The sequence below is a fragment of the Cucurbita pepo genome, chromosome 6 (assembly GCF_057944985.1).
Source record: "Cucurbita pepo subsp. pepo isolate OVF chromosome 6, ASM5794498v1, whole genome shotgun sequence".
In the NCBI taxonomy this organism is placed as follows: Eukaryota; Viridiplantae; Streptophyta; class Magnoliopsida; order Cucurbitales; family Cucurbitaceae; genus Cucurbita; species Cucurbita pepo.
Genome location: NC_141803.1, coordinates 15,800,975 through 15,824,031, shown reverse-complemented (window position 1 = coordinate 15,824,031; position 23,057 = coordinate 15,800,975). Strand labels below are relative to the sequence as shown.

The window sequence follows — 23,057 nt, the reverse complement described above, 5'->3', positions numbered from 1 at the left end:
CCTATGCTTCGCACCCCACTGGATTTATCGTACACCCTCACCCATATTCCTTTTCGAGGCTAAAATGGTAATTCACCACACATACTTGTAATCCCACGTGTGAATTATACTTTTTTTTTTTTTTCCTTTTTTTTTTACTCTAAATTTATTTTAGTTTTAGGGTTTCAAAAAATTAATAAATTTCAAATTCTCAAGAAAAGCAAGATTTTAGGGTTTTTTTTTTTCCTCGAGCTTAAATGTCGTACGTGTGAAATTGTTACTATGTTGTGTCAGTAAAGCAGATTGGAGGGCCTTTTGCAATTGCTCCAAAATCTAATTTGCCCGTCTCCACATTGAAAAAAAACACACACAAAAAAATGTAAAACGTGTCTCGGTCGATAGAGGTTTGGAGTGAAGGTGCTAGGAAGAAGAGCTCGAATAAGCGTGTTAGTGTGGTCACGAACTATTCTCGAGAAAAGCAAGATTTTAGGGTTTTTTTCCTCGAGCTTAAATGTCGTACGTGCGAAATTGTTACTATGTTGTGTCAGTAAAGCAGATTGGAGGGCCTTTTGCAATTGCTCCAAAATCTAATTTGCCCGTCTCCATGTTGAAAAAAAACACACACAAAAAAATGTAAAACGTGTCTCGGTCGATAGAAGTTTGGAGTGAAGGTGCTAGGAAGAAGGGCTCGAATGAGCGTGTTAGTGTGGTCACGAACTATTTGAAATGAAGGTAGTAATTTGCTAACAGTGATAACTCGAATGAGGTGCAAACGGTCTGTGGTCGATGAATGAAAGTCGACAACAAAGGTTAGGAGGATGTGAGATCCCGCCTCGGTTGGCGAGAAGAACGAAATATTCTTTATAAGGGTGTGGAAACCTCTCCTTAGTAGACGCATTTTAAGAACATTGAGGGGAAGCCCAAAGAAAACAATATATGTGCAGCGGTGGATTTGGACTATTACAAAGGAAGACTAATGTAAAGCAATGGTGCTAGTGTAGATGGTGGTGTACTCGTAGTGTCGGTGGTGATATGCTCACGACGTGGGTAGTGGGGCATCGTGGACAATGTCGATAATGATAGAGTGCAACAATTAAAAATGTGGAGTCTTTGAAGTTTAAAAAATACATTATAAATAATTACGTGTTAGTTTATAAAGAAATTGTTGACACGTGATTTGATATTTGTATAAGTCATCAATTGTAGAACATTTATCGGATTAGTATGGTAACTGTAGAAAAGGTGAATAGGGTTTTAATGCGTGTTTAATTTTTCTAATTTCATTTTTCTAATTATGAAACTTTTTACAAATAAGTAGAAGATAATAATTACTAGAACAATAATCAATTAGAACATGAAATAAATCACAATAATAATTTTGAAATTAAATAGGAAAGAGCTAGAAAATATGACACCGTAGTTTTACAGTGGTTCGATCAAACTTGACTTACTCCACTCCCCAAGCGCCTCTTGGAAATTTGAATAAAGAACTTTCGACTCTTCCCAAGGATCAGAGCTAAACTGTTACACCGCTCTTTTTACGAGTTCAAGAGCAAACTCAATCCTTTCCACGACAGAGGATCAAACCGGTACAAGTATTTGAATTTGGTAGGAACACGCCACAACTCTCTCAAAGAGTAATTTACAATTTAGAGCACTCAGAACTATTTCCTCACAATACAATAAAAAAATCTCTCTCAAGAATAAGATGAATAAAAATAAAATTAGAAGCTTGGAGAGAGCAACAATGGAAACTTTAGAAAATTGAAGATCGAAGAATTTTGGAGGCTTTGATTTGTCCATCATTTTGATTTAGCTGTCATATCATCACGTCGGGTATGTTGTCTCGACTGTAATTTCTTCGTTTTAGCTTTGATTTGAGTGATTGAAAAATCGTTAAAATCGTTATTCCTAACCCGACAGTTCAAAATACTGAAAATAGTTAATAATTAAAAGTAGGTTTGTTATCATGAAAACATCACTCAATTAAGAAACAAAAAGCCAACAGTGAGTATTTCATTCCTCGTTCGATTATTCGTTCAAGTGTGTATTGACAGAGGGTTAAAACCGACATTTGGTATCATAGGTAGGATATCGAAACAAATGTTGTTGCTATACAATGTTGTGAGAGGAGGTGCCCCGACGATGAATAGTGGAAAGAAGGAGAATGTAACACTCCAATACTCGTTGTTCATGAAAAGTAACTTTGTAGCGTGGACATTAAAGATGTGTGTGTAATTTACAGACACAAAGGTGTGTGGAACACCATCAAGCATGGTGACGATGTCGAGGAGCGCAAGGACAAGATGCTTCTCCCTTATGATGACTTCATTTTTTGTGTGTGTCACGTGTGTTGGAATATTTCTTCCTTATGATGAGTATAGAAGCGTACACTATGTCATTTTTTCGGCAACGTAAATGCATGTTAGTCGAAGGTCAAGTCCAGTAGTACGTATACACGCCTGCCTGGGAGTTCATGCATACGTACGTGGGCTATGTGTAGAGACGTAATGCACATCCAATCACCCCGAATTCAAAAGTGAGACCAAGACGATGACAATGACAACAAGGATAAATCCCAACATGATTGCATGCGTTTGCATTTCTTGACTTTAATACTAAGACTATTTACTGAGCATTTTTAAATACTCAAGTCACGTGTTACTTATTTTTAAATAAAGGAAAAACATCTCTTGTACGGACGACGGTGCTGCTATGAAAATCAACGCATAGTAGACATGTCATGTATGTAGTAACGACATTATTTTAACCGTAAAAATAAAATCGTTACATCTTTTCTTTCTTACTACTTTACCGTTTATTATTACTTCATCATATCATCATTTACTCCACCGTACACGATATTTAATTTTTTTAAACGTAACATATATAGTTAATTATTAATTTAATAACCATAATAATTTTTTTTATGTACACAATGAAAATTAAATTATTTAAAATTTATTTGAATTATTTATTTATATGAAATTATGATATTTAATTTTTTGGTATTTTATTATTAAAATTTGTATTATTTTGTTATTATTAACTAAAATATATATTTTAATAATATTTATACGACAGCTTATGGGATGTTTTTTTTTTAATAATTATTTTTATGTTTATTTTTAAAATTTATTTATTGATTTAATTTATCCTTGAGGGTATTTTAGTAAATTTGCTATCTAGGGTTTTGAACGTTCCATAGGATAAATATTGAAGTTGCTTTACTTCTTTCTCTCTCCAGTTCGTTGAGCATTGCTGCGCCGAAGAGCACGAATCCCTTCTCCTTTCGTTTGCTCTGTTGATTACCGGATTCCGCCATGGCGACTGGAGCTGCACCGGCGCGTCAACTCTCACAGAAAGAGGCCGACATTCAGATGATGTTGGCAGCCGAGGTTCATCTTGGCACCAAAAATTGCAATTTTCAAATGGAACGATACGTTTTTAAGCGCCGAAATGATGGTGTGTTTTCAGTCTACTCGCCTTTAGATCTTCTCTGGTTTGTTGTCTTGGTTTTGTTTTCTGTTTTTCATTCTTCTCGGTGATTTTCGCTTGGAGTGATTCAGCAAGTGCCAATGGAAATGTTGTTATTGCTGTTTAATTTCATTCCCTAGAATTTCTAAGAACATATTGTGATTTGAATTTTATTTATTTTTAGGTATGAAGTTTCATTCTCTGGCTGTTTTTTTGTTTATCTCTTTAAATTGCTACTTCTATTATCCGAAGAATTTTCTCCAAATTCTCCCTTGATGAATTTTACATTTCTGGTTTGACACCAACTTCTGATGCAATTTTACATTTCGGGTTTGTTTTTCTATCGCGTTGAACTGGAGAACTTAGTCTAATCTACATGGTTTTGAGAATCGGTTTTCTTTAGTCTGTTGTCCAAAAGGAACTCTGAGTTTATTGAAGTGGTCAATGCTGATTGTCTCTACAGCATGTCAATGTTAGGTGATTTGAATTGTTGCATTGTGGTCGTGTACAATTTTTCCATTTTAAAGTTCTCCTTTTGCTTTCAGGTATCTACATCATTAACCTTGGTAAAACATGGGAGAAACTTTACATGGCTGCTAGAGTTATTGTGGCTATAGAGAATCCTCAAGATATCATTGTTCAGTCTGCTAGGCCCTATGGTCAGAGGGCTGTTTTGAAGTTCGCTCAGTACACTGGTACGCATGCTATTGCAGGAAGGCACACTCCGGGAACATTTACCAACCAGCTTCAGACGTCGTTCAATGAACCGCGTCTTCTTATACTTACTGATCCTAGAACTGATCATCAGGTGTTTAATTTAGAAATCAATAGCAGTACATGGTTTCAATTTAAGTCCAAGGAGAATGATGCCTTTATATTTTCAATTATGTTTGAATTCATGCTTGTTCCCTAGATTTATTTGTGTTTGTATTCACTAGATGCTGTTCTTTGTTGACGTCGCTTTGTTGATTCGAACTTGCAGCCCATTAAGGAAGGTGCCCTTGGGAACATTCCTACAATAGCCTTTTGTGACACTGATTCTCCAATGCGGTATGTTGATATTGGAATCCCGGCTAATAACAAGGGAAAACATAGCATAGGATGTCTGTTTTGGCTTTTGGCAAGGATGGTTCTACAAATGCGTGGAACAATTCGTGCTGGGCACAAATGGGATGTGATGGTAAAGTTCTTATTGCAATTTTGTACTTGGATTTTAGAAACCACGTTTTGGCTCAAATTTTAAATTAATTGTGAACTATTTCCTTGTGTAGGTGGATTTGTTTTTCTATCGTGAGCCAGAGGAGGCTAAGGAGAAAGAAGAGGAAGAGGCTCTTCCACCCCCAGACTTCGGCATTGCCGACTATGGTGCTGCTCCACTTGTTGCCTCAGATCAATGGGCCGCACAAATTTCTGATGCTCAATGGGGTGCTGCAGATGTGGTTCCTGCTCCTGCTGCTCCAGCCGCTTCGAGTGTCGAGTGGGCCCCAGAGCCAGGTTGAATCTTGAGCTTTTGTCGTTAATTGTTTAATGGAATCCCTATCTGCCTTTTAGTGTGTCTATTCATGTAAACTAGCTTTGTTCTCTTTGAAGAACCTTTTCCTCTCAAGCTCCAGCCCATTCATCTTGCTTGCTCTCCATATGAAGTTTTTGATTAGTACCTACCTACCCATACTGCCAATTACCCTGTTCTTTGCCATTACACTGCCAATTACCCTGTTCTTTGCCATTACATTGCCGATTACCCTGTTCTTTGCCATTACATTGTTTTTGCATTTTGGACATCACTAACTAGTAGTTATAAGATGCAACTAGTTGAGGTTGGTTTCAGTTTGATTTCCTGTTTGAGGTGTTTTTTGATTTACGATTTTAATGCCTAGTGTAACGTCTGCTAAGGAGAGGTTTCCACACCCTTGTAAAGAATGTTCCGTTCTCCACAATTGATGTGGAATCTCACAATCCACCCTTATTTGGGGCACAGCGTCAACACCGACACTTGTGCCCTTTTCCAATCAATGTGGGACCCCCAATCCATCCCCATTCGGGGCACAACTTCTTTGCTGACACACCACCTCATGTCTACCCCCTTCGGGGCTGAGCTTCCTTCAAGGTTTTTAATGACTCAATCCCACTGTTAGTAGATATTGTCTTTTTTGGGCTTCCTTTCAAGGTTTTTAAAACACGTATGCAAGGGAAAGGTTTCCACACCCTTATAAAGAATGTTTCGTTCTCCTCCCCAATTGATGTGAGATCTCACGCCTAGACTATACTTCAGGCGTTAACCATGACAAGAGTGCTTTTCAATGGTCAAAAGTACTCCTAAGCCCAAACGATATGGTTCCTTATACAATTTAGTGCTCTCACAAAGCAAGTGATAGTGTGGTGCGAATTAAGTGCTTTGCTGTCTTTTAATATCTTACATAACATTAATTTTCCTTTCCTACTCACACTCTCTACATGCATTTCTTCTCACTTTCTCTCCCTTGTTTTTTCTTTGTTGCAGTTCCATTGGCAGCAAATGAGTGGGAGGCTGCAGTAGCACCTCCACCACCGGCACCACCTGCTGCTGATGGTGCATCACCTTCCTCCGCCAGTTGGTTTTGAGAGAAGTCCTAACGATTTGTACCCAAATGGATTCATTATTACGAGTTTGCTTGTTTATTTAGGAATATCACCCTTCTTTTTTGGCTGCTTAATCGACTCAATTTTGTTTCTTAGTCCAGTTTTGGATTTAAAGATTGAATTATCTGACTTCCATTTACCCTTCTTTTTGAGATATATGAGAAATTATTACATGAACTTTTGCATACAAGCAATATACTAAATTTTGGGTGGTAGAAGCTCCATTTTTCGTCTAAACACTTGAATTTGATATACGTGTAGTATCGAGATTCTTTTTTCTTCCCTTGTGAGTTGTACGAATTCGAATGGCGTTTCTCAGTACTTTACAATGTGTGAGTTTGTGGACACCTTGAATTTGTACTTGACAATGACTTGCCCATTGACAATGAGATCTATATGAATGATACGGGTTAAGTGTGGGTTCCAAAGTTTAAGTAATTATAAATATGAAAGTTGCTACTCTAGAAGTGCATATAGAAAGTCAGAGGCGATGTATATTTGAATTTTTCTTTGTTACATAAAGTCGTTAGTTCACTTGCAAGGAAACCATGAGCTTTTCCACGTAACTTTGTTCGCGACTTAAGGAGTTCAAAATATGGTGAAATTCTTTCCCGTTAAAAAAAAAAAAAAAGATTTAAAACATAAAAAAGTTATATTTGTATCATCTAAAACATAGCTTAAGTTTAAGTAGAAAAAGAGAGTGGGTTAAGAAATGTTTGACAAAACAAAAAAGCTAACACAAATAGTGGGGGCTATGGTTCCTAGGCTCCTCTCTCTATGGCATGGCTCTAGATCCACTTACATCCTCGACTAACTTCTAGTTGTCACTTAACAAACACTGAATGAGTACAATACTAGGCTTTTAATCATGTCGAATGTTAGGATACCACACTCTTATCTTGAACATGAGACATGTCCTAGGAACCTTGGTCTTTAATTTATGGTTATGAATTCTAAGTATTTATCATCGTTATGTTCCAAGGATCTTGATCCTAGAGTTCTGAGTGCATAAGTTCTTAATCTCTGATTATGCACTTGATCACTCACCCTTGAGTAGGTTTAAGGAGAGTGGATCCCATTGGACTGTCCACTTCCACTCCATACACTATACACTATACTAGTACTAGCTCTACGACACTCCCTTAAAAGATCTTCTAGGTCACATGGTTGATGAACACTATGAACCTGAACTTGTCATCATGCGAGAAAACACGAACAAGACACATTGTACGTAAACATGGATAGGGTAAACTTGCAAGAACATGGGTAGGAAGAACTTGCATAAACATGGGCCAGACATCCAACCTATTTAACGGAAAACAGAGAAACATGAAACATGACACCTTGCGAGAAAACATGGGTAGAACATTCTACAAAAACATGGGCAGGGTAAACTTGTAAGACCATAGGTAGGGTAAACTTGCAAGAAACATGGGCACGGTGTCCTATAAGAAACATGTGCAAGACCATAGGTAGGGTAAACTTGCAAGAAACATGGGCACGGTGTCCTATAAGAAACATGTGCAGGACATGAGGTGGAGGAAAATGTGATCATGATGCACCACCTGTTAGGAGGTTAAGAGTCATAACTATAATTAGACATTTCGTTCATAGTGTAATGGATATCACATGCATACATGACATATATCACATGACAATACAAAGAGCATATAAGCATCATATAATTAATATGGTACATGGAGGAGCTACAAAACATGCACCATCATAGATCAATCAATTTCCTAACTCCAACAGTATGGTCACTTACTTAACTGATTACCTTAAGAATAAAAGAATTACCTCATTACCTTAAGAATGAAAGTTTGATTCTATCCAAGTCGACTTGATTCTTTCCACCGCTCGATGAAATGCCTGTCCCACCACTTCCTTGTTCAAAACGAGAAATGATCTTACTGAACAAACTGGAACTAGAGATTCAGAATCATTCAAAATTTGTCGCAGAACCAACGTAAGAATCAAGAACCCTACGCATGGGAGGGTTTAACGACTATATTTTCAGGAGAAATGGAGACGAAAATTGAAATGACGAATCGATGAGTCGAGATTCGATTTTACTGAGTCGATATGGGGATCTCACAATCCACCCTCTTTCGGGCCTAGTGTCCTCGTTGGCACTCATTCCCTTCTCCAATCAATGTGGGATGCCCCATTCCACCCCTCTTTCAGGCCCAACGTCCTTGTGTCCTTGTTGGCACATCGCCTCATGTCCACCCCTTTCAAGGCTCAGCCTCCTCACTGGCCCATCATCCAGTGTCTAGCTCTAATACCATTAGAATCGACTATCTAACAAATTTTAAATGAATGATTTAGAACAACTCAACATTTCCATAAATCTTAATAAAGATTTCAAGGACAAAATGTTGACTCAATCTCAAATATCTTATATCGACAAAATTATTATCGAGTATTGTATGCAATGATGACGCTAATTTCATTTAAGTGTATCCTAAAACATCTCAAATGTTGAAAGAAAAAAAGATCGACATTTATGTTTACATTATTCTTAAATAAACAATGACGACTCCTTCATACCAACACAATTCCCCTACGCTTCAACGTTCATCGTGGAGTGCCCTTATTCGCCCGCACAAGCAACTAAAAAATTGTTGTAATTTATGTTATTACATTATCCATTACATGAAAAATCTTAGGTTCGACTAAACCTTAAATGAAAACAAAAATTACACGACACTGACAACAATAAACATACAATTACTTGCAAGACGAACACATACAACGATATAAACTTGTATAATTCTACAAGAATCGACAATGGGGATCGAAACTTGTCACATTCAAGTACAAAGATCCTATTCCCTCAATGATACTCAGCAATCTCAAAAATCCGAGCGGTAGTATCGAGAGCAACAGAAATAAGGTACTCATGATTGGCAGACACCGAGAGAGATTGGACGGCGTCGGAGTGCCCGGTGAAGGTTCTTACACATTCTCCAGAGAGGCTATCCCATATTCGAACTCGACCATCAACACATCCGGTTGCAAGATATCTCAACGTGCCAATCCAAGTAAGACATGATACTCCATCCTGTCCAAATGAAGGATTATGAAGATAAATGTATTTTACAAACTTAAAAACATAATTTAGTAGTCAATAGACCTCGTGCTCGCATGTACTGCGGGGCGTCGACTGTCGAAGATCCCAAATGATGAGCTTATGATCCATTCCTCCAGTTGCAGCCCATGGGGAGCTGCCATTCAAGATTGAAAAGAATCATAACATTCATTAGGCTATAGAAAAGTTCGTGTAAATTTTGAGGAACGTTAGGAGGGAGTCCCACGTTGGCTAATTAAGGGGATGATCATGGGTTTATAAGTAAGGAATATATCTCTATTGGTATGAGTTTTGGAGAAACCAAAAGCAAAGCCACGAGAGTTTATGCTCAAAGTGGACAATATCATACCATCCGTGATTCCCCACGTGGTATCAACGTCATGCCCTTAACTTAGCCATGCTAATCGAATCCTCAAGTGTCGAACAAAGAAGTTGATAGCCTCGAAGGTGTAGTCAAAAGTGACTTCTTTGTTCGAGGGCTCCAAAGAAAGGAGCCAAGCCTCGATTAAGGAGAGGTTGTTCAAGGGTTACATAGACTTCAGGAGAAGCTCTATGGTGTACTTTGTTCGAAGGGAAGATTGTTGAGGATGGTTGGGAAGGAGTCCCACGTTGGTTAGGGAATGATCACGAGTTTATAAGTAAGGAATATATCTCCTTTTGAGGAAACCCAAAGCAAAACCATGAGAGCTTATGCTCAAAGTGTACAATATCATACCACTGTGGAGGTCCGTGATTCCTAACAACATTTTAAACAAAGTTTCATGAATCATAATTAATCACAGTACCTTGGCGCTAGACCGATACACTCGATTGAATCTGAATGAGAAACCAGAGAATTAACAACCTGTCAAAAGCAGCGTCTTCATTTTTTCTTTTATGAGAAAGTAGACTACAAAACAGAAGTCCAGGGCCATAAAAATTACAGCTTACACCAGATACAAGCAACTAACTTATATAAAAAACAGTTTCAATCCCTAATAATAAGGGTCTTCTGTAATGGCGGCCCACGGCCCACCGCTAGCAGATATTGTCCTCTTTAGACTTTCCCTTTCGGGCTTCCCCTCAAGGCTTTAAAACGCATCTACTAGGGAGAGGTTTCCACACCCTTATAAACAGTGTTTCGTTCTCCTCCCCAACCGATGTGGGACATCACAATCCACCCCTTTCAGGGCCCAACATCCTCGCTGGCACTCGTCCCTTTCTCTAATCAATGTGAGACCCCTACCAAATCCACCTGCCTTCGGGGCCCAGCGTCCTTATTGACACACTGCCTTGTTCTACCCCATTCGGGGAATGACCTCCTCGCTGGCACATCGTCTGGTGTCTGGCTCTGATACCATTTGTAACGGCCCAGGCCCACCGCTAGCAGATATTGTCCTCTTTGGGTCTTTCCCTTTCGGGCTTTCCCTCAAAGCTTTAAAATGTGTCTGCTAGGGAGAGGTTTCCACACCCTTATAATCGGTGTTTAGAACGAAACATAATTTATAAGGGTGTGGAAACCTCTCCCTAGCAGACGCGTTTTAAAACTTTGAGGGGAAGCCTGGAAGGGGAAACCCAAAGAGGACAATATCTACTAGCAGTGGACTTGAGCTGTTACAAATGGTATCAGAGTCAGACACAAAAATGTGTGCCAACAAGGATGCTGAGCCCTGATTGCTGAGTCCTGAAGGGAGGTGGATTGTGAGATCCCACATCGGTTGGAAAGGAGAACGAAACATTTTTTATAAGGGTGTGAAAGCCTCTCCCTTGTTGGAAATTGCCCACGATCGAAATATATCGGAACGAATAACTGAAGTAGAAGTTGAGGGGGTAGAGCCTTTGAATAGAGGAACCTTAAGCACTTCGCTTTATCAATTCATCTTTTTTTTTTTTTTTTTTTGTTGATGAAATAACATAATCTCATGAGTATTTACTGTGGAGATTGCACAACCAATCTCCTAAACTTCCTCACAAGTTCCTAAACTAACTAACAAATCTTTCAAATCCATTTCCAAAGCTTTCAAATCAATATCTACTTAAATCTTCCTAAAATTGCTCTAGGTTAACACCTTCTTTGGCTAAGTCAAGCTTATTAACTCTCTTCCTAAAATTGCTCTAGGTTAAGAACTTCTTTTGCTAAGTCAAGCTTATTCACATCTCGCATTTTACAAACCCGAAGAGAAAGCCTAAAGAGGACAATATTTGCCAGCGATGGGCTTGGGCTTGGGCTTGGGCTTGGCTGTTACATGTCCAGACCTCAAATAGTCCTAAATAGTCCTAGAGAACAACTGCCATCGACCCTTCAACATTTAGCATTACAAGCAAATGCGATAGGCCAACCCAAGAGGGCTGCAACTGCTGCATTTATCATACAATTCAGGTCAAGTTCAGTAAAGGACACAAGATGATCATACGCATTGCCCTTAGATATTAAGGAAAAAAAAAGAAAAGAAAAGGGGTCTCAGAAGCCCAAGAAAGTTCTTACAAATCATTGTGCAATGCTTTCAAGAAGTTATAATTTCCGTCCTTTCACGAATCAAGATGCTAGGTCTCTTCTGCTTGTATAAAAACTAACACTTTTACGACTTCCAACCTAACCTAACCTAACCGTTAACTATTTACGAATTGCACCAACTTAATGTAACGGCTCAAGCTCACCGCTAGCAGATATTGTCTTCTTTGGACTTTTCCTTTCGGGCTTTCCCTCAAGGTTTTTAAAATGCGTCTGCTAGGGAGAGGTTTCCACACCCTTATAAAGAATGATTCGTTCCCCTCTCCAACTGATGGGGATCTCACAATCCACCCCCCTTTGAGGCCTAACGTCCTAACTGACACTCATTCCCCAATACAATCGATGTGGGATCTCACAATACACCCCTCTTCGGGGCCCAACGTCCTCGCTGGCACACCACCCGGTGTCTGGCTCTGATATCATTTGTAACAGCCCAAGCCCACCACTAGCATATATTGTCTTCTTTGGGCTTTCCCTTTCGGACTTTCCCTCAAGGTTCTTAAAACGCGTCTACTAGGGAGAGGTTTCCACACCCTTATAAAGAATGCTTCGTTCACCCTCTCCAACCGATGTGGGATCTCACAATCCACCCCCTTTTGGGACCCAACGTCCTCACTGGCACTCGTTCCCCTCTTCAATCGGGATCTCACACTTGACTGTACAGTTCAATCGAAGTAATTCATACAAACAGAGATTCAAAATGTGGCATAAACTGTTCATTCAAATGCAATCAACTCGAGACATGAAAGATAAACGGATGGGTTATTCACTGGGAAGAACGCCCGAACAACCCCCTTTACTCCGCTAAATAGACAGAATATCATCGAAAGAAATTGTAGAAATAACCTTTCCAGTCGCTATGTTCACAATATGAACAGAACCATCTTTTGAACCAGTAAGAGCAAGAGTTGAATCAGAAGTGAGTGCTAGAGAAGTCAATCCTTGAGTATGATAGGGGTGACCTGAATAATACAAAGAAATAAAATCATCACTTAATAAGTTCCGTCTGTAGATAAGGATAAAACTACGATAGTTATGATTAGTACAAGAGCTTTTCCTTTCGGGCTTCCCCTAAAAGTTTTTAAAACGCGTGTGTTAGGGAGAGGTTTCCACATACTTGTAAAGAATGCTTCGTTCTCCTCTCCAACTGATGTGGGATCTCACAATCCACCCCCTTCGGGGTCCAACGTCCTCGCTGGCAATCGTTCCCCTTTCCAATCGACGTGGGACCCCCCAATCCACCCCTCTCGGGGCCCCAGCGTCCTCGCTAGCACACGGCATTTTGCATTTTGCTTTTTACTCCTCTATGTTACCAAATTACCTCCAAGAAATGTACAATACTTTGTAGTAGATCTTTTATTGTTTCAACAAAATTCCTTTTCCTTAAGCTCCTTTCATAACACTCTAAATGCTGCCCGAAGGTGAGACTCTCGTGAATCATGCATGAATTGACTAATTACACTCACAGAGTATACTATGTTTGGTCGAGCGTGACCTAGATATATAAGCTTCCCACTAGCCTTTAGTACATTTCTTTGTTCATCATATATTCTTCTTTTGACTCTTCAGATTTCTGATGTGGATCCATTGGCGTTGCTACATATATACATCCACTTCTCCCTATTTTCATTAATATGTTGTGATATGAAAATGCCCCGAGCTGAGTATGCTACTTCAATACCAAATAACTGTTAGGAATCACGACTTTCCACAATGGTATGATATTGTCCACTTTGAGCATACTCATACCAATGGAGGTAGTATTCCTCACTTATAAACCCCTGATCTTCCACTAAATTAACCAATGTGGAACTCACTACCAATGATCTCAACAATCCTCCCCTTGAACAAAGCACACTATAAGCCTCCCCTAAGGCTTATGAAGCTCTCGAATAGCCTCCCCTTAATCGAGGCTCGACTCCTTTCTCTGGAGCCCTCGAACAAAGTACACCCTTTATTCGACACTTTAGTCACTTTTAACTACACCTTTGAGGCCCACAATTCTTTGTTAGACATTTGAGGGTTTTATCGACATGGCTAAGTTTAGGGCATGGCTCTAATACCATGTTAGGAATCACGACTCTCCACAATGGTATGATATTGTCCACTTTGAGCATAAGCTTTCCTGGCTTTGCTTTAGGCTTCCCCAAAAGGCCTCATACCAATGGAGATAGTATTCCTCACTTATAAACCCATGATCTTCCACTAAATTAACCAACGTGGGACTCACTCCCAATAATCCTCAACAGTAACCTCAAATTCTTTCATCACTTCCTTTGATTCTGAGTGTTCGATAAAGAGAGCGTGATCTCCTTGACTTTGCTTGTACCCACGATCTTTCATTACCTTAGTGAATCTTCCAAATCATACCCTCAGTGATTGTTTTAGTCCATAAAGGGCATTTCTCAATTTGCATACTTCACCTTTTCAACTTCTAAATCCTCTTAGGAATGTTCATGTAGATTATGATTAATAAGGATAAATTAAAAATTAGTCGTACACTCACGTTTGTAACATTCCTCTCACAACATGAATATTTTCACCACTTCTTGGATTCCATATCCTCATTGTTGCATCATCAGAACCCGTGCATATCATTTTACCTGGAGCAACAAAAGGCCAAAATAATATCAAGGTCATTAGAAAATAAATAAAAAAATAAAAAAACGCACGAATTCAACTCCGAGCTTGAGGAAGAGTGCAGATTTGTAAATGGTTTTTATTGAGTTTGTTAAGAACCACGACTCTCTACAATAGTATGATATTGTCCACTTTGAGCATAAGCTCTCGTGACTTTACTTTTGGTTTCCCCTAAAAGGCCTCATACCAATGGAGATAGTGTTCCTTGCTTATAAACTCATGATCTTCCTCTTAATTACCCTATGTGGGACTACTCCTTTCAATAATCCTAAACAACTCTTCCCTCGAACAAAGTATACCATAGAACCTCCCTTGAGGCCTATGGAGCTCTCGAACAACCTCCCTTTAATCGAGGCTCGACTCCTTTCTTTGGGGCCCTTGAACAAAGTACACCCTCTGTTCAACACTTGAGTCACTTTTGACTATACCTTCGAGGCTCACAACTTCTTTGTTCATCATTTGAGGATTCTATTGGCATGACTCTAATACCAGATTGTTGAATACAACTCTTTCTGGAAAACACTCGCACTCTTTTTTAACACCAATCAAGAACACCAATCAAGAAGAGATTACAAGACACTCTGTAGAAACTACTGCACTCTATCAAAACCTAGGTAGGATGGAGGGGTATTTATAGTGGAGGCTAGACAATCTATTCCTAAAACATTTAAATTTTTTTCCTAATAAAATAACTAAATCATTTTTCTAAAAATAAATATACAATGGGCTCGTACAATTATTGGGCTTGATCCTATTGAGCTAGTGATGATATTTTAACCGAGTTTAATTTAGATCTTAATCCTTTTCATTTATTATTGAATACCCTTTGTTTCTACAAGTAGTTTCTCTAGTATTATATTTAGAATCTGATAATTACTTACATGGGATAGTAAGAAACAAAAGAAGATTAGTTCAATACCATCAGGGGTAAAATCACCGCAGGTAACTGAAGCACCGTGACCAGAAAATATATTAAGATAGACACCTCTATCAGCATTCCACATCCAAGCCGTCGAATCTTCAGAACCAGCCAAAACCAGATGTCCTCTTGGATGCCACCTTACCCACTGAGATATCAAATGCTTATTATTTTTTGTATAAAGAACCAAATTTTCTTTGAGCAAAAAAAAAAAAAAAAAAAAAAAAAAAAAAAAAAAAAAAAAAAAAAACCCACAAAAAGAAAGTCCCACTAAAGGGACTTTAGTCAAGAACAATAAAACCAACATAGAGCTAAGAAAAATATTTCGTCATCGTGGCCTAGTGAGAAACATAGAATCAAATGAGGGACCAAATTTGAGATCCAACATCGGTTAGGGAGGAGAACGAAGCTCATTCTTTATAAAGGTGTGGAAATCTCTCCCTAGCATACGCGTTTTAAGAACCTTGAGAGGAAGCACGGAAGGAAAAGCCTAGAAATGACAATATCTGCTAGCGGTGGGCTTGGGCTATTATAAATGGAATCAAAGCCAGACACCGAGTAGTGTGCCAGTGAGGACATTAGGCCCCAAGGGGGGTGGATTGTGAGATCCCGCATTGGTTAGAGAAGGGAACAAAGTATTCTTTTTAAGAGTGCGGAAACCTCTCCCTAACAGATGCATTTTAAAACTTTGAGGAGAAGCCCATAAGGGAAAACCAAAAGAGGACAATATCTGCTAGCGGTAGGCTTAGACTGTTACAACAAGTCTAAGTAGGGTTAGAGATTAGAGACGAAAATCCTTTATCCACCGTTTAAACTCAATCTCCCTAATTAAAGATAAAACAGTCGTTACATTAGCTATTTCCCTATCTGACAAATGACAGGTGAACCTAAGCGATAAAGAGCGAGAGCTTCTTGAACGAAATACGTCATCAAGTCATCAGTCATCAAGCAATTTTTCATAGAATTCAGAAAGAATAAACAAGAAAACATCATAGGGATCTATCCCCCATCCACTTATCCTCTCAAAAATACGTTTCCTTCTCATCTCGCACAAAACAATAGTCCAAGTGAGAGATCGAAGGGAGCTCATGACAAATTTCTTTCCAAAGGTAGATATAAGTGTCTTTTACCCCACTTGATATCCACTCAAATGGATGAAGATAGTACTTGCTTGCCCATAATCTTATACTTCAAGATCTACAGACTGAATGGCTTGGTTAAATTATTAATTTTATATAGCTTTACCTCAATTCCCCCTCCAGGACCTTCAAGTGTACATTTAAGATTCCCGGATGAAGTATCCCAAATTTGGATAACACCATCAAAACTCCCTGATGCAAGTAGTTGTCCATTTGCACTAAATGCTAAGCTAGACACAGAATCTTTGTGATCTGCCAAGGCAAAGAAGGTGAACACTTTTGGTTTTGGAAGTGAAAAGTAAAACGAAAAATAAAAGTAACTATTTGCAGTATCATGCACACACCGCTAAGCTCCTGTGCAAAATCTCCTCGACCGATCTTCCACATAAAACCTTTGTCATCTCCACCACCCGTCGCAACTAATGTGGCATCGATTGGACTACAAGCCACCGTGTAAACCTCACCTACGGAAAAGTGATACCCCAACATGAAGAGACAGGTTAAATTATTCACATTAGTTTTAACATATGCATGGAAAGACACCTGCAGTTATACGATGAATAAGGATAAACTTCACTTTGATTAGGAAATTTTTTAAGAGCTATTTACACTCCATTTTGATTCAAATGTTTCAGACGTGAGGTTAGATCATCCATTGATTCATCAAATTAATATACGAACTTTACAAATGTTGGACATGACCCATGATTGAAAAATGTAGAAACAAGTAAAAGAAGCAAAGAACAACTTGAGGGGAGAGATCTTGTGGAACAAAGAAGCCTTAAAGCACTTAGCTATTCAATTCTCTTTATTGTTGTTGTGAAAAGAGCATACATCTCACGAGTATTTATAGTGAATAAAGCACTAACTAGTTTCCTAAACTTTCTCGTCAAGTTACAAACCACTAACAATCTTCCTAACTAAAGCATAAAATTTGGTCCACAATTTGGCAACTACTACTACAGGTTCTCCTATAGTTGTTCCATAAGTTAGTAACTTATTTTACTAAGTCTACTAACAATTCTCCTAAAGATACTCCATAAGTTAGTAACTTGTTCTATCTACTAACAATTCTCCTAAAGTTACTCGATACGATTCTCCTAAAGATACTCCATAAGTTAGTAACTTGTTCTACTAAGTCTACTAACAATTCTCCTAAAGTTACTCGACACGTTAGTAACTTGTTCTACTAAGTCTACTAACAATTTTCCTAAAGTTACTCTATAAGTTAGTAACTTGTTCTACTAAGTCTACTAACAATTTTCCTAAAGTTACTCTATAAGTTAGTAACTTGTTCTACTAAGTCAAGTTTATTAGCTCACAACAACGACGGTAAAACACAGAGGAGGAAGCAATAGGTGTGCGTGTGTGTAAGTTGCATATATAAATTGAAAAACAATTAAAATAGACGCTTACCGGTATGGCCAGTAAAAGTATGAATTGAATCATCATCCTCATCTGAAACCACCCAATTCAATAAATGCAACCATTAACGTAGCACAATACTTAGTCTCAAAACATAATATTGTAAGTCAAAGATCAATACAACAGAAATGTTATTTGAGAACATGAAGCATTAAGCCATCAAGATTACTGGAATATAAACATCTCATACCAACATATTCATCATCAGAGCCTTCTTCATCAACAGCATCAGGAAGATCTTAAATCGACAGAATAAACTTAATAATTAGTATAGGAAACTTCACTGAAACATAAAGGTAGAATCAACAGGAGGAAAGAGAGACCTTCCTCATCGACTTGGACTTCGTGGAGTATGTCATCTTCGTCGAGGAAGACCTCATCGTGATCATCTTCCTCCTCACGTGAACCTGGAATGTTCATAGATCTCTCGTGGTACAATAACTGGAATTGCTATGGAAGCAAGGAAAGAGTATATGTGAGAGTCAAACTTTATGTTATATCATTATCTCTAATTCAAAATTTAAAAAACAAAAATTATTGATACTTCTCTATTATGCACTTCACATAAAAAGGGGAAAAAAAAGATTAATTCCCCCACAAGATTATTGCGATCTTTTTCGTAAATGGGGATGTTAACATCCCCTATTGAGACTCATTAGCTTTTGTAAGAGAGAATGAACTACAAAAGTTCTAGATGAATCTAATAGACCCCAATCATGAAAGTTTACACAAATAAGAAAAATAAAGAAAATGTTTTTCTTTCAATATCGTTCTGTGTCTAGGCCAGCTGTGTGTCACAATCACACTTTTTTTGGTAGCGGACTTTGCGATTGTGCGACGCTCACTCCCAACACCAAGTGAGTCAAACCAATTTGTATTTGCGTCGCCTACAGCCGGGCAACGTATGCTCAAGTTTCTGACAACTAGTCAATTTCTTTCAATATTGAGACCCATTAGCTTTTGTAAGAGAGAATGACAGTCGGGCCCATTTGAGAAGAAGGTTCTAGAAAAAGGGAGTAGAGAGAGTTTTGAAAGCGAGTTTGAAAGTAAGAATGAGAGAAGATTTAAAAGCAACGTTATATACTACAAGCAAAAGGCAACACAACGGCTTAAATAGAATATAACTTTCTGGGTAGGGAGAATTTGCCAACTAGTCGTATCCCCCTATAGTACATTTTGAGGCGATTCAGGTCTGGCAGGCCTAGACGTATTTTTGCCGAACGGTCATACAAAATCAAGGGGAGGAGTTAGACAACTTCTATAGTACATTTTGGGGTGATTTAGGTCAGGCAAGCCTAAACATGACTTCGCCAAGTAGTCGTACAAATAGAAAATACAATAGAAAGGCAATATAACATGAAATTAAATAAAGGGTTCGACGTGGCATGGGCATGCGGCCACGGGCAACACGCCCTAGACGAGCATGATCGTGACACTGTGCGCACCTCGACTGATCTCAAAGACAACCCGTCTTACCTACAATACTTGGGTGTCAAGGAAACTCTTAGGATATTGAATTCTAGGTAGGTGGCCATCATAGATTGAACTTATTCTCTCTCAACCAATCTCTCAACCAATGGTAGTTAGGAAAAGGGAGAAAATGGAGGAATGGGAAATGAGAAGTGTGAGGATTGAAAGATGGGGAGTTATTGTACTAGTCAATTTGGTAGGGAGAATTCAAGTACATGAAGTACAATGTAATTAGACGCCTCTTATTTCGGATCGATTTAAAGTATCAATGGGACTTAGATTTTATTGATTAATATGAAGAAGAGGATATAGGAATTATGAACCTCCACAATAGTATGATATTGTCCACTTTGAGCATAAGCTCTCATGGCTTTGCTTTTGGTTTCCCCAAAAGACCTTATACCAACGGAGATGTATTCCTTACTTATAAACGATCATTCCCTAAATTAGCCAATGTGAGACTCCTTCCCAACAATCCTCCCATCGAACAAAGTACACCATAGAGCCTCTGCTGAGGCCTATGGAGCCCTCAAACAACCTCCCCTTAATCAAGGCTTGACTCCTTCTCTCGAGCCCTCGAACAAAGTACACCCTTTATTCGTCACTTTTGACTACACCTTCGAGGCTCACAATTTCTTTGTTCGATATTTGAGTATTCTATTGACATGTCTAAGTTAAGGGCATGACTCTATACCATGTTAGGAACCACGAACCTCCACAATGGTATGGTATTGTCCACTTTAAGCATATGCTCTCATGGCTTTGCTTTTGGTTTCCCCAAAAGGCCTCATACTAATGGAGATAGTGTTCCATACTTATAAACTCATGATCTTCCTCTTAATTAGCCAATTTGGAACTATTCCTTGTTGGATGATGGAAGTCCCACATCGGCTAATTTAGGGAATGATCATGGGTTTATAAGTGAGGAATACTAACTCCATTGGTATGAGGCCTTTTGGGGAAACTCAAAGCAAAGCCATGAGAGCTTATGCTCAAAGTGGACAATATCATACCATTGTGGAGAGTCGTGTTCGTCTAACATGGTATCAGAGCCATGCTCTAAACTTAGTCGTGCCAATAGATTGGTAAATCCTCAAATCCTCAAATATCGAACAAAGAACTCCTAAAGAAAAGGAGCCAAGCCCCTCCTCGAAGGCAGTAAAAAATGACTAAGACTCCAAAGGAGTCAAGCCTCGATTGAGGGGAGGTGTTGGATGATGGAAGTCCCACATCGGCTAATTTAGGGAATGATCATGGGTTTATAAGTGAGGAATACTAACTCCATTGGTATGAGGCCTTTTGGGGAAACCCAAAGCAAAGCCATAAGAGCTTATGCTCAAAGTGGACAATATCATACCATTGTGGAGAGTCGTGTTCGTCTAACATTCCTCTCAATAATCCTCAACAGACGATTCCAATCTTCAAAAAATTACTACCGTTTTTGTTGTTCTGTCAATCAAAATAACTCCTACAAGGATGCTAGAAAATTCACGGTCGTAAAAACAAGGAAACTTTCAACAGAGACCAAAGACATATTCAGATATCAAAGCCTCAATCGACAGACATAAGCAACAAATCAAAAGGCAGTTTCAAAAGTCACAATTCGCCGCAAGCCTGTTTTTTCGTTTCTATTCGGCCATTTTATTATTTCATTAGACAAATCCAAATTTATGTCATCCACGAGAGAAGAAAGACATGGCGAAGAGAGTAGAAAACCAGAGACAAACCGTTAGGAGATAAGCTGCGGAGGTACTTACGGCAGAAAGATGGCGGCGGCGACTCTGAGCTGCCGAAATGGAGAAGACGGCGGGAAGAAGAAGATGAAAGGAATTGTGTTGCCTCTTTTTCTTTTACTTGTTTTTACGAAAAGTGGGTGAGTTTCATTTTATTTTTATTAGCATTTTCTAATTAATCAATTTTTATTAATCAATTGTTATTAAAGAAAAAAAATAAAATATATATATATATATATATATATATATATATTATTATAATAGATTATTACTTATTTAAATCTCATTCAAATTTTTAATATGTATATTTTTCTTTAGAAAAATCGTGTATTATTCGATATTGATAAGAATTCTTCTCTTTCTGTGTGTTCATTAAAATTGGACTTCATGGTATTAGAGTCATTTCCTTAATTTAATCATGTTAATAAAATCCTCAAATGTCGAACAAAGAAGTTGTGAGTCTCGAAGGTGTAGTCAAAAGGTGACTCAAGTATCGAACAAATGGTGTACTTTATTCGAGAACTCTAGAAAAAGAGTCGAGTCTCGATTAAGGGGAGGTTGTTCGAGGGCTCCATAGGCCTCATGGGCTCTATAGTGTACTTTGTTTGAGGGGAGGATTGTTGAGGATTGATGGGAGGGAGTCCCACATGGGCTAATTTAGGGAATGATCATGGGTTTATAAGTAAGGAATACATCTAGTACGAGGCCTTTTGGGCCACGTTTTAGGTAATTTTACGTTGTTGATCCTCCACGGTAAAACTATCCTTGTCGTGCTTGTCGAAAAAGGAAGTGTACAAATTGAATTACAATTTTGGGTGGAGACGAAAGATCTAGTAGCCCCATATCTCCCACGAACCGATAATTAACGACTATCCATCTCTAATGTAGACGTGACCTAATCCAGTACCTTCGTATCTCCCACGAACCGATAATTAACGACTATCCATCTCTAATGTAGACGTGACCTAACCATCAGACGTCAAGCCCATGCGAACCATGAGCGCTTCAAATCCACGTGCAGATGGCCCAACCTCCCCCAAGCCCACCGCTAGAGATGAAGTCCTATCCTTTAGCTCAACATTGTTTTCTTATACTCTATATTTTTACTTACATCCTTGTAAGGCAGGATCTCGTTAAAAAAAAAAAATTAAAACCATCATCGATAAATTCGCATGGTTTACTTTAAAATAATTATTAAACTATTCCTCCGTACCCGATAGTTATATGCAGTAAGTCGTTATTGTTGTCTTTTGCTTACATTCCCATATAACACCAATTTCAATTTCTTGAATCTTGCCGGGGCAAGAGGCTCGAGCATACGTCCCTTGGCCGTCGGCAACGCAAGAACGAATAGGCATACGTCCCTTGGCCGTCGGCAACGCAAGAACGAATAGGCATACGTCCCGGTGTTAATATAACACATGCGGAAGCAATTTGGATCTTAGGCACTTTTAGAACATCAATTAATTCGATATGAGCTAGCAGGGGGACCTAATGGACCTATAGATCATGGGCTCCAACGATCCGAGATTAACCCGCTAAACTCATTAACCTTGTAAACCAACATTCGTTAACTACTAAGACACTCCACTATAGCCTAGTAGTTGCACTCCCCTCACTATAGATATATTTCTGTCCATCTGATATAACCATGATTAGTGAGTCGATCCTTCACAGGTTGTTCGTAACTAGAGCTGGGTCAATTTACCGTTTTACCCCTGAAGTTACTTCTTGTTCCTTATGTCTCACTGATCCTCTAATGAACAATTGGTTTGTGGTCCAACCAGTAAACCGAATTCCTCTCAGGCCAATGAGAGGGTGGGGCCCCTTGTTCAAGACCTGGAGTCAGTGCTTAAGGGAACTACCTTTCTTCTATCCCTAAAAGTGGGTAGAAGTGAATTCCGTCTTGCACCACGTCCCCAACCATTCACCTAGTCTTACCCCTGAAATGGGAGGCATGTTGAGTCGGCGAACTAGAGCCACTCTCACCCATGCAAATCTAAGGATAATTCCGAATAAACAGGAATTCATGGTTAGCTTAGGATTAAAACCGAGTTACCTAGGTTATCGA

General features: G+C 38.8%; 2 protein-coding genes across 3 annotated transcripts; one reads left to right on the top strand and one right to left on the bottom strand.

Moving 5' to 3' along the window:
* Positions 1–3,212: 3,212 nt before the first annotated feature.
* LOC111796564 (small ribosomal subunit protein uS2y) lies at positions 3,213–6,265 on the top strand. Its single transcript, XM_023679238.2, has 5 exons — positions 3,213–3,444; positions 4,002–4,264; positions 4,439–4,636; positions 4,728–4,950; positions 5,957–6,265. The coding sequence occupies exons 1-5, from the start codon at positions 3,303–3,305 to the stop codon at positions 6,055–6,057; spliced, it is 927 nt and encodes a 308-aa protein (XP_023535006.2). The 5' UTR covers positions 3,213–3,302; the 3' UTR covers positions 6,058–6,265.
* A 2,424-nt stretch (positions 6,266–8,689) lies between these two features.
* LOC111796563 (uncharacterized) lies at positions 8,690–21,112 on the bottom strand. 2 transcript variants are annotated; one of them, XM_087124919.1, is made up of 12 exons: positions 21,011–21,112; positions 18,107–18,233; positions 17,974–18,021; positions 17,775–17,816; positions 16,703–16,822; positions 16,465–16,610; positions 15,220–15,367; positions 14,182–14,263; positions 12,507–12,624; positions 9,955–10,013; positions 9,215–9,305; positions 8,690–9,142 (listed from the first exon to the last, which is right to left on the bottom strand). In XM_087124919.1, the coding sequence occupies exons 2-12, from the start codon at positions 18,201–18,203 to the stop codon at positions 8,915–8,917; spliced, it is 1,179 nt and encodes a 392-aa protein (XP_086981045.1). In that variant the 5' UTR covers positions 18,204–18,233; positions 21,011–21,112; the 3' UTR covers positions 8,690–8,914. The 2 variants fall into 2 exon arrangements, with proteins under 2 accessions (XP_086981045.1, XP_086981046.1); XM_087124920.1 differs by having other exon boundaries at positions 20,981–21,111.
* Positions 21,113–23,057: the final 1,945 nt, after the last annotated feature.